The sequence below is a fragment of the Triturus cristatus genome, chromosome 10 (genome assembly GCF_964204655.1).
Source record: "Triturus cristatus chromosome 10, aTriCri1.1, whole genome shotgun sequence".
Classification (NCBI taxonomy): domain Eukaryota; kingdom Metazoa; phylum Chordata; class Amphibia; order Caudata; family Salamandridae; genus Triturus; species Triturus cristatus.
In genome coordinates, this window is record NC_140593.1 from 1,092,537,637 (window position 1) to 1,092,552,940 (window position 15,304).

Genomic DNA, 15,304 nt, shown 5'->3' on the forward strand with positions numbered 1-15,304 from the left:
GCAAGTGCGTGAGCATGTTACTTCCTTGGCTACCTTTATTGTACAAAAAGCAGAACATTCAGTGCCCATATTTTATCGTGATGACATCATCTTTCAGAATAATTTTCCATAATTCACAGGAATTGCAGTAGCAGCCAGTGTGTCCATAGAGTGCTGGAATGTGAGGGGGGCATGAAGGGGGGACGGACAGACGGATGAGGAGACAAATTGAAAAAACAAAAACACTTACCTGCCACACCACACTCCTCTCCACTGCAGGCACAGGCTCCCACAGTCCAATGCAGCCAATCCTGACACTGCTTTCATGCTGCTGAAAGCAGCGTCAGGATTGGCCTGAGCACCGATGATTTGCACTCCCAGTTAGACTGGGAGCCTGTTCCTGCTCTCCCCAACCCGGCAACACAGCTCAGGTGGAAGAGAGTTTCAGTGCGCATGATGGTTTGGTGGTCCTGAGACGGCTGGCCCGACCGTCATGCACACTGAACAGCACTGCAACCACTTCTCCACCAGCCTGGCATCTTCGTAGCCCCACCCTCAAGCATTGGCTGTAAGATCAAAAATAAAACGATTATAAACAAGTGTTTATTTTATTTTTTATTTTTCATTTTTTGGGCTGTTGGCAGGTGGTGCAACGATCCACCGCCATAGTTGAGGAGCCGCCACTGAGAAATTGTGTAATTCCCAGAAATTATGAATACAGCTATAATAATAATGTTAGCAACCTAGTTTCAATCCCATATCTAACTCACTAACTAAATAGTCTCTTAGTTAAGTAAATATATTTGACAATGAAAGCATCAAAATACACTGCTCAGCTGCATCACTGCCATTGTGTTCAACGCTATTCTATCCATGAAAGGAAAACAAATAATATTTGGTTGCAGTTAGAGCCCATTGTTAGCCCAAAAATATACAAAAATCTCTTCTTCGACATACAAATATGCTTCTTAACCCCTTCAGTGCCCATGACGAGATAGTCTCGTCATGGAGCGCGGTTGCGCTGTGCCCATGACGAGACTATCTCGTCATGAACCCCGCCCGCTAATTCAACGCCCGGCACAGGGCGGGGAAAGGGCGGGGCACACAAGGGGTTAATTCATGAAATAAATATTTACTACAACCTCACCTTCATGAACGACATAGTTGACTATTCTTTTGTTGTTTTTACTGCAGACAGCCAGAAAAGATAGTTCAGGATTCATACTGCTTGATAAAGCACTATTGTTTTGCCAAGTGAAAAAGTCTTAACATGTAATATAAAGGAGCGAATTAGATATGCTGGAGTAGGGAGGGCACAAAACAATCCAAGAGGAGAGCAGGGCATACCCAAGAGTACTAGAATCTACCACATATGTTACACAAAAGTGCAGCAACAATGTATTAGACCAGCGAGTCTAGAAAGCTGACTAACAAAGCAATATACAAATTAATGAGGCGACTGACTTGACTAGTGTGCTGAAAAACTTTCCAACTTCGGGCCCAATCACGATAGGGTTAGGAACATAGGCTCCCATAGAAGTGAATGGGAGTTCAACCAAATTGTATCTAGAAGCATCCAGATGCATCATACTCGGTCGGTCGTACTCTCCAGAGTCGGTCAGAAACCATTTCCAAACCGATTTGATCGGGAAGATTTCCTAACCGCATCGAAAGCGGGTCCTTAGAGTTACAAAGTTAGAAGCAAGCAAATTCAAAAAAGCTATTGCATTGATTAATAAATATAGCCAAACAATTACACCAATTATATATATGTTTAAAACTTGTATAACACCACTAATAATGACAATAAATTACAGAAACACATTTAATTACACAAACAAGATGTTGACATCGATTTTTACCTTTCTTATTTGGTTAGTACAACTATAAAAATGTTCGAAAGGCAAGAACTGCAATGTAAACATTGTGATAAGCCTTAAGATCAACCACGGAAACAATTAGATTTAACTGAGCTGTTCGCATTGAGTCTCTGTAGCACGAGGTCCAAATTGGCTTTTATATTCTCCATTGCCATTTCTGGGAATCTGACTATAGCGCCTGTTAACATCAAACCCTCCCATTTCGGAGCCTGTGTCATTGCATCATAAGATGTAAGAATCTTACTCTCTATCCAAACTGTCTTTAAATATTTCTTATTAGCAATTAGACTGTACAGGCACATACAATATGAAGAAACAAATCAATCAATCAATCAAGTAGCACTTGTGTAGCGCAGCTTATCACCCTATAGGGTATCCAGGCCCTGTGCTGAAGGTATAAGTTGAAGAGCCACATCTTGAGTCCCTTCCTTAAGTGAGATAACGAGGGTGCGTTGCGAAGGTGAAGGGCTTCCAGGATTTGGCGTTGAGGTGGGAGAAGGATAGTCCTTCGGAGTGGCAGTGGCAGACATGTGGTATATGTGCAAGGGCAAAGTATGTGGAGAGGAGATTCCAGGTCAGTCTGTGGAAATGCAGGCGGTGGTTCATGTATGCGGGTTCTTGGTCGTGGAAGGCTTTGTAGGTGTGGGAATGGCATCTCTTCTTGACGGGGAGCCAGTAGAAGTCCGTCAGGTTCTGGGTGATGTGTGCCCTCTTGAGCAGGTTCAGGATTAGTGTGTCAGCTGCGTTCTGGATCACCTGGAGTCTTTATATGAGTTCGGTGATGGTGCCTGCATAGAGTGCATTGCCATGGTCTAGTCGTCTGGTGATGAGGGCCTGCATCATAATTTTCCTGCTGCTGATGGGGAGCCACCTATAGACTTTGCAGAGCATGTGGAATCAGGCTGAGGAAATGGCATTGACCTGACGTTTCAAGTAAAGTTTGCTGTCCAAGACGAGGCCGAGGTTGCAGGCGTGGTCTTTCAACGTGGGGTGGGTCACAGCTCTGCCACCCACTAGGAGTCATTCCAGAGCACGGTGTGTCTGCCGAAGATCAGAGCTTCAGTTTTGTCCGTGTTGAGCTTCAAGCAGTTGTCCTTCATCTATGTGGAGGCGATCATTATACAGTTGTGGAAGTTGGTCTTCATCGAGGTGGGATCCGCTGAGATCGAGAGGATGAGCTGGGTATTGTTGGTGTAGGAAATGATGTTGATGTCATGCGATCTGGTGATGTCTAAGAGTGGTGTTATATTGATGATGGGGTGAGTTCCCTAATTCCAATTTGCTCTGAAACTCTCGGTCAATGGACAAGTACCCCCACGGACCGATCAGACTTCATTGGGGGTTCGTAAGTGAAAAGCATTAGTCTGCCCTACTCTACCACGAAAGTGACATCCCTACTTAGTATTTATCAGACAAGTCAGGAAAAGGTGTCAGCGCGTGAAAACTTCTTAGGAAGTACACTCACGTTGTATGGGTCAAGTAGCCAAAGGCTACAGAGCTCGTTCTAAGATGCGCCTTTCCTCACCATCGATCTCCTCTCTTCTCCTGACTCAACGACCGGGGCACTGTCCCTAACTCCAACACCAAAGTCTCAGAACACACCCACTGCTCATCTTTCGTTCACCTCATCCTTCTGGACACCCCTCATAGGTGATTTTCCACTCAGTTTCGATACTCCCAGTTCCTGGCCCGATGACCTTGATTCCCAGACCTTCTCCAGTGGGACAGAACACCGTCTCACGTTATCAGCTCTCCATGTACGAATGTATCCTCTCGTCCCTGAGCCTAACTCCTAAAACAAAAGCGTTTTTCAAACTAACAAAGACAGGTTTCTCCAGCTGCAACAGAAACGTGAGAAAAGAACAAATCCAACTTGCACACGAAATTCAACTATTAAACCTAATATGCAAGAGCAGTCAGGGAGAATGCATTTCAGGCCTACAGAAATAGGCCAACATAAGAAAATAGCACATAGGCCTCATGAATTTACATATAAATGAACTCTCTTACTGAGCATTTCTAAATCAACACGGTACATGGGCACATCAAATGCGTGAATAAGTGCAAGCATCCAACACAACTATGCACGTTAATGTTTTCAGCTTAACACGCATATACTGCAAAGTTAATTTCTTCATGTTTATATGGAAAATATGCACATCACATTTCATATAATTACAGCACATGTTATACGGTTCCATGATAATACAACAAAAGAATAAATGTAGGTGCGAACTACTCATGATTTTTAATGCACCCCTACAAATGAAAGAGCACTATCGTGCTCTATCATAGATGTTGAAGAGGGTTGGACTGAGGGATGATCCTTGGGTAACGCCTCAGATGGTGTGATTGGGTTGTGAAGGGAAGGGGGAGGGGGATGCGGACTTTCTGGGTGCATCCCGTGAGAAAGGATGCCATCCATCTGAGCGCATCATCTGTCATTCCTATCTGGCATAGTCCATTGATGAATGTGTGGGGGGATACTGTGTCAAAGGCTGTATAGAGGGGAACAGGAGGATAAGGGCAGCTGATTCTCCTCTGTTCAGTAGACTGTGGATGTCGTCTGTTCAAGTGATCAGGGCTGTCTTTGTGCTGTGATTGGTTCCGAAGCCTCATTGGGAAGGGTCCAGTAGGTTGTTTCTCTCTAGGTGTTCAGTGAGTTGGAGGTTAGTGCAGGCACGGCCGGTGCAGGTAAGAGCGGTAGATGGTGGAGCAGGGCGGAATGGGGATGAAGTCGCTGAGTTGGTGATGCGGCTAGCGCAAATAAGTTGTTTTCTTTATTTTTTTATTTTATTTTGCCTATTCTGTCGTCTGTTGACTCGCCCCGCCCCGCCCCACCCAACCACTCCACCACTCTTACCTGCACCGGCCGTGACAGGGTTGATGTCTTTCTCCAGGACTTTGGTGGGGAATGGGAGCAGGGAGATGGGACGGTAGTTCTGGAGCTCGCTGGGGTCTACCGAAGGTTTCTTGAGGAGGGAATTAACCTCTGTGTGTTTCCATGAGTCAGAAGTGGTGTCTGTGGTTATGGAGGGGTATGGGATGATTGTGAGCTGGTGGCTGATCTCTTCTTTTCTTACGTTGAAGAGATGGTGGGGGCATAGGTCGATGGGTGCTCCTGAGTCGACAGAGTTCAGAAGAGTGGTTGTGTTAAGTGTGCTGAGTTGTTCCCATGCGGTGAGCGGGTGGTCAGCGGTGGTGGACAATGGGTTGCTGAAGAGGTTGGGATTGAAGTTTCTATAGATGGTTGCTATCTTGTTGTGGAAGTGGTCTGCGAGTGCATCACAGAGCTCTTGTAAGGAGGGAATTGAGTTTTTGGTGGCTGATCGGCAGGTGAACTCCAGGACGATGGTTGGCACTGGTTACGATTATGTGGGTCAGGGCCTCCTTTTTTGCTGCTTTGAGCTGTTGGTCGTAGTCGTTGAGGGCTGATTTGTAGGCAGCTCGGTGTATGTGGTTCCTGCTGGTGCGCCATCTTTTATCCAGTTGTTTGCACTTGCACTTCAACATGCTGAGTCCCGGGGTGTACCAGCTGGCTTTTTTGGTGGGTCTGTGTGTTTTGGCTGGTTTGGTGGGAGCGACTCGGTTGGTGGCGCTGGTGATCCAGGCGTTTAAGTTCGCTACTGTCTGGTCCAGGTTGGTGGTGATGTAGATCTGTGTGGTGCTGAGGGGGACAGTCCATTGTTTCCAAGTGACCTTGGTCCAGCAGCGCTAGGGGGTGCTGTGGTGGTTGGGGGCAGTGTGGAGAGGTCCGGCAAGGGTGAAGTGTACAATGGAGTGATCCGACCAGGTGAGTTCTGAGATGTGGCTGTATCTGAGTGTGTTGCTGGTCGTAAAAATCAGGCCCAACGTGTCCTGCTTTGGGCATGGGGTCGGTGTCCAATCTTTCTGTGAGGTCGGTGGAGTTGGTGTCGATGGAGTCATTCAGGTGTAAGTTGAGGTTTCCCAGGAAGATGTAGTGTTCGGATTTGACAGCGAGCAGGGTGATGAATTCAACAATGTCGCTGAGGCCGCTTCTTGGTCCTGGCGGTCTGTATGCAAGAGTGCCTTTGATGGTGGTTTTGTTGTCAGTGTGGAGCTGGAAGTTCATGTGTTCCATGATCGACATGGTCTCGTCATCCATGATGGTGTAGGTGATTGATTTCTTGTGTATGATGGTGATGCCACCTCTGTGTCAGTTGGGGCAGTCGCAGTGTTTCATCTTGTAGTCGCGGGGTATTGCCATGACGATGTCTGGGGCCAATGTGGGGGTGAGCCAGGTCTCCGTGATGAAGGTCACATCAGGGGCAAGGGTGGAGATGGTGTCCCAGACATCAGTGGTGCGTTTGCAGAGCAGTCTGCCATTGATCAGGAGGCAGCTGAGTTGTCTAGGGGGGTGTCAGCATCCGGGGCTGGTGTGTTGCTGGTTGCTGTGGTGTTGGTGGGAGCTGGGGCGGTGGTGAACCGGCAGCGGATGCAGGTGAAAGGTCTTGCTGTGGAGCGCAGTGATGCAAGGCAGCAGTTGTTGTTGCAATCGGGGTCCAGGGCACAAAGATCTGCGGCGGAGTACCTGTGAGAGTAGGGGGGGGCAGGGTTCCTGGTGCTGGGTGCGGTCTAAGTGCGGACTGGCGCAGACTGGGTAGCCTTAGGCACGCCTTCAGCATGCCAGCGGCCTCCGTAAGTAGTCCTGGGAATTGGAAGGGACTGGCAGGGAGGCAGGAGGGCGGCAAGCAGGTTAACAGCGTTAGCGGAGAAAACAGCAGGAAAAGGTTCAGACTGATAGCAAACTTCTAATACGAGTACCCAGGAAAATGCTTAGAATAATTCACGTACCCAAAAAAATGCTGACAATATTAATACCACTAAATGGCAATGTTATTACAAATCCAGGCTAAAAGTGCACAGATGCACTACACAGCCCGCAGACCTCGGGACTGCGGGCTACAACAGGCAGTTTCAGCGATGCGAGCAATGCGGCAGCCACACGGAGCTAAGCACCAGCAGCAGGGGGAGCAGCGCAAGGCTAGGGGTTAAGGGCTTCTCACTGGAGCCGCACAGCAGCCTCCATAATTAATCCTGGGAGGTGGGAGGGTATGGCAGGGAGGCAGGAGGGCGGCAAGCAGGGAAACAGTGGGAGCAGGAAAAACTGCAGGAAAAGAAGCAGACTGATAACAAACCACTAATGCAAGTACCCAAGAAGATGCTCAGAATAATACAAGTACCCAAGAAAATGCTGAGAATAGCAATACCACTAAATAGCAATATTATTACAATTCCAGGCTAAAAGTGCACAGATGCACAACACAGGTGGTCACCTGATCTCAGGACTGCGGGCTACAACAGGCGGCTTTGGGGCTGCCAGCGATGCATAACGGCAGGGAGAGTGGTGCAAGACCAGGGGTCAAGGGCTACTCCCGAGCCAATGTCTCCCTCGTGCGAGCTAGACCTATTTCTTCACAATTCTAAACCCCCCAAACTCAGTGGTGGCTGCTGCCAATCTGAAGTGGTGGGGTGGCACAGGGCGGGTAGGGGAATAATAATAAATAAATAAAGAGACTTACCTGCCATTGCCACTGCTGGCCACCTTGATACTCCTTTCCCCCCGGCAGTCCACACCACAGGCTCCATGCCCAATCCAAACGCTGCTTTCATGCTATACCTAGCATGTGAGAAGCATCGGGATTGGCCTGAGCGGACTTGTCTGATGCTCACTCAGGCACAGGGAGCCCCATCCCGCCCTAGACTCCATCCGCTCAGTCAGTCAGTCAGTGATAAATAAAATGATAATAACATTGTTTATTTTCACATGTTTGTCATCTGCTGGCTCTGAGAAGTGGGAGACTCTCCTTTGTCATGACGGAGGAGCCGCGCCTGCCCAAACGCCTGACATCCGCCTTTGGAGTCAAAAAGAAACTTATACCTATAAATGTATGGCGCATTTTACATTGGAGGGGTGCACACAGACCATGAATAATACTTCCCTGCTCATGGGATGCACTCTGAACTCTTTGTGCTTTTTAAACCAGTGGTCGTCTAAATCTAAATTAATACTTAGTAGACTTAAGTTTCCTTTCTATGCCCCTTTTAGGATACTGTAGTGGACTCTACTTTCTCATAGCAGCCTCACTTCTTACCAAAATGTAACTCACGAGTCTACCGTGTTGAGTCAGATTTCTGAGGAGGGAGAAGGTATTTTGTCCAACCCACCCCCCCTAGGTTTATAAAAGCAACTGTAGTGCTACACCCACCCAGATCCCCAACCAGCTCCAGCCCTCCCTGATCATAAAATGGCAACCAATATGGAAATGGAAACAAACAGACAGCAAAGTGGGCGTCAACTCACACACTTCACCTGTTTCTACCACCCAGGCTTGAATATGGGCTGGAAAGCAATGCATGTGTGCGTCCCCTCTTTTCTCTGCACACTCACCATGTTCTTCGCCAAGGACTCCACGAATAAGCGCACCCCTCATGCTCACATGCACACACAAACATGCTGATGTACCCAGGCACTTACACTCACCTACCCAACTTACACACAAATGTTCGCACATATTCATACACACTCACACATACGTTCACTCACAAACAAGCATCCACTTGGCGACTGCACATCTGTGTCCAATATTGGCTGTTCCTGGTCTCACTCACCCTCTTAGTCCATGCACTCTTTGAGGGTGAGTATCCATTGGAGTTTTGAGTGTCGGCACATTAGAGCGTGAGTGGCTGCCCAAGCATGCCACTTTATGAGGGTGCCCCTGAGAGTACCCTTTTGTATTCCAGTATGTGTGAACGCATCTTTAAAAGTGTATTTGTGATGGTCACACTCTCAGCACAACTACACACACACATAATGCAAGTGACGGGGACAGCTGTCCACTGTCTCCCTTTTACCCCACCTACCATTTGCGCAAAGCAGAGGAGTGTTTGAGCGCCTGCCAGCTCTCAAGGACTCACTCCTGCAGCAGGGAGGCTAGCAGCCCTCCCACCACTGAAGAGTTTCCCTAGCATGCCCTGCTGGCAGGGGAGCTCTATCGAGCCGGCGCGGCCGGTACAGCTAAGAGTGGTGGAGCGGTGGGATAGGGAAAATAAAATAAATAAAATCAAACCGCTTAACTTGTGCTCGCCGCATCGCTGAGTCGGCGATACAGCGAGCGCAAGGTAAAGGGTTTTATTTATTTATTTATTTATTTATTTTCCCTATCCCGTCGTCTGTCGACTTCTCCCCACTGCCTCACCGCTCTTACCTGTACCGGCCCGCGCCTGCTATAAAGGGTGAGAGAAGGCGCTGCCCAGCGGGCTGTGTTGGAAAGGAGACCACGCATAGGGAGTAGCCGAGGAACATTTGTTTAATAATGCTGTAAGAAAATTGGGTCTACTAAAAAAGTGCTGAGAGATTTTTTGAGTAAACAGGAGAAAAGGCCAAACCTGTGTAGGGGATAGGGGGTTGAACTGCTCTGGTCTCTGACACACTAACTCCTGTGTGCATGGGTTCCTTATTGCTTCAGCGTGTTTGTGTGCATCCACAGGTGGCTGAGGATGTCAGTGCAGCCATGGAAGAGCTGAGGGCAGGATCCGAGCAGGAGGGCTCCCGAATGACGCACTCCAAGGGCGAGACTTTGTTTGAGCTGTACATCACCCTGAACGAGCTGAAGCGGCTCAAAGACTTCTTACCTTTAAAGTGAGTGAGACAATGTCCTACTGATCTTCTAGTACAATGGACAACAGTCCTACGATTTCATGGTGTCCATGGAGGTTACTGAAAACAATTATTGTCAAATGTATGTCAAAGAATGTGTTCTGCTTTTTGAAAACAACAATGTCATACATCTGCAAACTGAGTCACTCAGGGACATATCTTGTGCAGAATCGCAATAGACATTCTTCTTCTTTAAGGAAGACCAGACAAAAACAGTACATTTATACTAATTGGTGGGTTTGTGCAACGATTTAAGTACACTTCAGGAGTGTAATAGGACTGAATAAATTAGTTAAAAATCAAATATTGCCATCATATACTCCTGTAACCATTTGTCAGTTCACTTTTTCCTTTAGAGTCCAGAATAATACCATTGGCAAATTAAAATAATAACTTTATTGTGATTCTGAACAGAAGCTGTGGGAAGACAGTGAATGACAATTAAAACAGGTCCACCTATGTGACTGATTAATCACCCACAACAGTACTACTGTTTCTATTTTGTGGAGCACACTCCCCCCCCCCCCTCTGTGCCTTTAACAAGCCTTCTTAAATTCTGCTATTTTGTAACAAAATAGTCTCTTCTGGGATTTTTCCCCGTGCAACAAGCATTATGTTTTTGTATTCAATGATTTTATTGGAGATTTTCTTTTTTTAGCATTTCATTTATACTTTTCTCAGTTTAAACACAGTCTGCAAGCTACACGTTTTTGTGACATGACTTAATTTTCCAAGCAAACAATTTCATGCCACAGCGTATACCACCATCAGTTATTGCCCCTTGGGACTGAGCAGTAACACGTGGAATCAAGCCAATGCCCAATTGAATGTCCTCACACCAGCACTGGTGTCTATATTGGGTTTCCAGAGTTTCTAGACTGGCATTTTAAGTGTTGTCTTAGGGGAGTCCATACATTCTTAGTTCTAGAAGAAGCCAGGAGTAGCATCACATAAATATCAGATGCATTGTTAGCAAATATCAGATCCTTGATCCAGCCTGAAATTGTGGCAGCTGGACTCCATCCCCAGTGCATCACCACCTTCCTCTTGGTTAAGTTAAGAGGATGGCCATGAGGGTGAACTTTCTTTCCATTGGTGGGACCTTTTTAACTTATCCCAGCAAGGCTACTAAGGGATAGATGGCAAATTTGTGTCGTGTCACCTTTCGCAATTCACAATTTATCTCACCCAGTAAGCTGCAACCCCCGGGCGTTTACAAGCTAATTGAAAGAGGTCAACATTGACTTATGATCATCTAACGCATGTGCCCTCGGCTACTAGCCCCATTTGGGTTTTTTTAGTCTGGCCAGTGAAAGATAACAACATAGGGTCAAATTTGGAGTGCAATGATGCTGGTTCGCCATCAAGTGTGATACTTCTCGCATTCATACAGGATACTTTCCACTGTTCATCCGGCAGAATAAATCCCAGAACCGCTCCCCAGCCAGCCCAGGCCCCTGAGGAGCTGGGTCTGCCCCCAGGAGTGTCCACATGTATATACAGGAGACCAAATGTTGTGCACTAGGATTACTGATTACTGTGGTAAGCATAGGGAAGGGTAGGGGGGCCTCTGGAAACCTCTTGAGAGGGTACTTGCAGGGAGTTGTGTATCCTATAAAATAGGAAGATGTTGAGTGGACCCAAAGTGTTAACGTCTCCTGGAAACTGGCCATTTGTGAACTTGCCCCCTACGGGGACTATCCCCCATATATCTAAGTGCGGTTTTGCCATTGGTTCAGACATTAAAGGGATCCAAGGATTCTGTTCTAATGGGATTGATAGGGAGTAGGGTCATTCCTGCCCTACTTTGGTTGCTGTTTGTCTTCAGGCACTGACAACGCACACCACAGGGTTAATCCAAACCCTAACATTGCCTCACAGGGAGCGGAATAGTCTTCCTCACGGGGCACTGCACCGCCGTCTCTATTTCAGCAGGGAGATGCAGGCACCTGTGGGGCTGCTAGAACCATAGGTAAGCAATTCTGAACTGGGGCGAACACCAAAAAAGCTCTAGCTCTGGGATCAATAGTCCACTGGCCTCATATGGGCACATTAGCGCGTTTCTTTTTCCCACCCTCACCAATGTAATCATGAAACATAACAATGTTTTTTTTTAAAAAAGCATGAGTTAGGCAATAGGTATGTTCAAGAAATCTGAAAGTTTAAAGTGGATCAGCATTTGTGTGGTTGCAATGTGCCCTGCCTAGTCAGTGGTTAACTCGCTCAGCTAACTTGTTCATTCTCCCCATATTTGCCCCTAATTTCCAGCAAAGCAATGCTGTTTACTCTAATACCCAGATATCAAACCAAGTCCTCTATCAGCTACATTGGAAAGTCCATAATGTACCTCCCTGTGCTGCGAGAGAAAGGTGCAATACTAAAGTTTCTCCCCATTAATTTTGAGGCCTGACTGACTGACAGATGTAATCATTTCATGCAGTTCTGAACTGCTGAGGTGCAGAATTAACAGGTACTCCAAGCTCAGCCCTGAGAATCCCATAATCAATGAGGAATTACAGGGGGGATCAGGTTTTATGGGTCTAATTCCCTGATTCCATCAGCCATCCCACATATTCCCTGAAGATCCGCACACAGATTTCAGACGATTTGAGCATGAGCATGTCATATTAATTCGAAATCCAGGTTACCAGCACCATCGGGAATTACGGTTGTCTAGTAAACAGGGTCCAATGAGATAACGGCTAACTTTCAGACTGAAATACTCAAAAACAGGAATGACACTTCTTCAAGCAATGGTTAAAGGGTCTGACCCAAAGCCTCTTCCTGTTAAAATTGTCGTGTTCATCACATGCCCTCTGGTACTCAGTAGAAGCAGCTGTCTGTAGCCACACCTTGAAAGACTCAGTCTCTGACAATATCATCAATGAATCCTTTAAATCGTGTATATTTCTTTTATTGTCTGTTTAATGAGCTGCATTTAAACATTTCCCTATGAATGTTATTCTGAATGGTGCAACCTCATATAAGGTGACATGACACAGAAAAGAGGACCTTCAAAAACAGTCTTAATTCAAGAAAACAGCGGCACACAATTTCCTCCTGTGTTCCTTGGTTCTAAAGCGCTGCTTTTTAAACCTTGCTGAAGGTTATAGTTTTACAAGACTAAATCCATGGCAACAGTTGTTACTTAGAGCTTTAGAGTTTCCAAAATTAAAAGGAGACATTCCTCATTAAAAGTATTTTTGACACCCTTGCTTGCTCAGGTTATAAAAGACTAGCCAAAATGCTCATGATGCCCTGATGTGCATAAACTGCAATTAGCTATATCTGCATGGGGAAACAGCGTTTACAACGCATGCAGCACAACGCATGCGATTACAATGCGGTTGTTACAATGACCACGTTGTTACAACGCTAACCATTATAACGAACGCAAGTCGTTTCTACAACTTGTTGTAGGGGGCGCTCTCAACTAAGTAATAGTATAATTTACTATTTCAACACCTTCCCTACTGTTGCACACGCTGTAGTTGGAATAGTAAATTATACTATTTCTAAATCCCGTGCGCCCCCTACAGCGAGTCTTAGAAACGACTTGGGATGTAATGGTATGCGTTGTAACAATGTGGTTGTTGTAACGACCGCGTTGTAATCGCATGCGATGTAACATTGCATATTCATATGCATGGTAGTATGCTCGTGCAGTTTTAATAAATGCACGAGAATACACTTCTGCAGGAAAAACTATAAATGTCTTTCTGTATCCCTGTCAGTTCCGCGTGCAGAGTCGGCTTTTTTGCCAGTGCAAGCCAAACTTCCACAGAGAGAAGAACTTGGGAATGGGGCTAGTAAAGCTCTACTGAAGTTGGGTCTGTTGATCGGAATAAGTGGGAATTTGCAGATTCGGATGTATGTTGTTACAACGCACACTTTTACAACGCATGCACTTACAACGCATTTTTTACAACGCAACATCCACTACAACGCATTCCATTACATAGCATGACACTACAACGCATGTTTAAAAACTACCTTTACAACGCATTCCATTACATCGCATACTACCTTTACAACGCATACCATTACAACGCATAGTATAGGGGTAAAAATTACTATTCTAACTCCAGGGGGTGCAACAGTAGGGTAAGTGTTGGATTGCGTTGTAATGGTATGCATTGTAAAGGTAGTATGCGATGTAATGGAATGCGTTGTAAAGGTAGTTTTTGAACATGCGTTGTAGTGTCATGCTATGTAATGGAATGCGTTGTAGTGGATGTTGCGTTGTAAAAATTTTGTTGTAAGAGTAGTGCGTTGTAACAGTTGCGTTGTAAAGGTTGTTCACCTGCAGATTCGCAAGGGGATGTCATGTGGAGCCGTATTTATATTTTAAATCTATTATTCTCAAGTTGTTGATGCTTTCACACTAACCCACGGTTCACAGAATTTGGACTGGATATTGGGCATTTGCTCAACCATCCCGTCTTGCCCGCTGACTTACAGATTTTTTCCGTAGAAATGTGTCCGCTCAGCTGTTTTTCTTAGCCTTAATTTATAGACCATTCAGAATGTAACATAGATTAAAAAAGTTTGTGCTGACATCACAGAAGCAACTTGTAGCATGTTTGGAGGCCTCCTTTCTGAGCATCCACCAAAAACAATTAGCTTAAAACGCCCATCAATGAATGAATGACATAATTTGCTTTATTTGTTTGAATAATCCTGTTTTTTTCTGCAGAGACAATAAATCTCTAGCGTTGTCTGGATTCCATGAATGGTTTAAATTATCAATCCATACTTGGCTGAGAACTGTATATGAAAAGACCTGTGAAAGGATACAGAAGTCTGTTGACATGGATAAGGTGAGTCTCAAATAAAATTTAAAAAAACAAAAATATTGGAAAATAGACAGACTTTGCAATAATTCGTTTTTTGTTTTAGTGCAGGATTTAACTTCCCAGAATTTTCGAGGGGAGAGATGTTATCTTCAGTGTCACAAGCAACAGAATGGATGCACTCATTAAAAGTTTACCTTGGTCAAAGTCAAAAATATTGCTATCCTATATTTCTTACCTATCACATTTTGGAAAAATCTATTAAATCTGGTTGATATTACCATCCACCAATCAAGACATATTGAACACACGCTCAACAAAAGCCATATAAAATACAAAAAACAAGGCTTTACTAGAAGCTATGTGAAGCAGACCGTGGGTGAATTGGGAACGCGTGTATAAACAACCACCACTGCGAGCATATGTTCGTATACTTACACTCTACCCTCAATCGTATTGTTTCTACATGTTTACTTTCTTGTCTTTTCTCGCTATCTTCAAGATTATTTTGGAGCAACCCTCTGGCTCCAGCTTTCTCCCTCCGTTTTTTTGTTTTTTTTAGAGTTTTATATAGCGCAAACTAGACCCGAATAAATCGGGTATCAGAGCGCTCTACATGAGCACCAGTTTCGTTACAGAAGAACACATTCATTTTTTTTGTTAGGCACGGGGAGATTAAGTGATTTGCCCAGAATCACAGGATGTTTTAGCGTTGTTGCCGAGATTCGAACCTGGTTCCCCAGCTTCGAGGTCGACCGTTCTAGCCGTAAGGCTACAGCCTCTCCCCAATCCTCTGTTGTTGTTCAGCAACTGTCCATGTCTCTCTTAAATGTGAAATGCGGAGCTTCTCACATCAAACCTTGCTGATTTTTAACCTTACCACAGGGCACTATATAAAAAACTAACCTATCTAGGAAGGGACACCTGTAGGTAATTTTGAATTCATTTGGATCCCTGAAAACATACTAGCT

General features: G+C 45.4%; 1 protein-coding gene across 2 annotated transcripts in view; it reads left to right on the forward strand.

The window, feature by feature from the left end:
* The window catches only part of BAIAP3 (BAI1 associated protein 3), a 1,035,958-nt gene that overhangs the window by 913,063 nt on the left and 107,591 nt on the right, over positions 1-15,304 (forward strand). For both annotated transcript variants that reach the window (XM_085629280.1, XM_085629278.1), the window contains exons 21-22: positions 9,371-9,522; positions 14,237-14,360. In XM_085629280.1, coding sequence (XP_085485406.1) covers positions 9,371-9,522; positions 14,237-14,360 — 276 coding nt within the window. The remainder of the gene's footprint in view (positions 1-9,370; positions 9,523-14,236; positions 14,361-15,304) is intronic.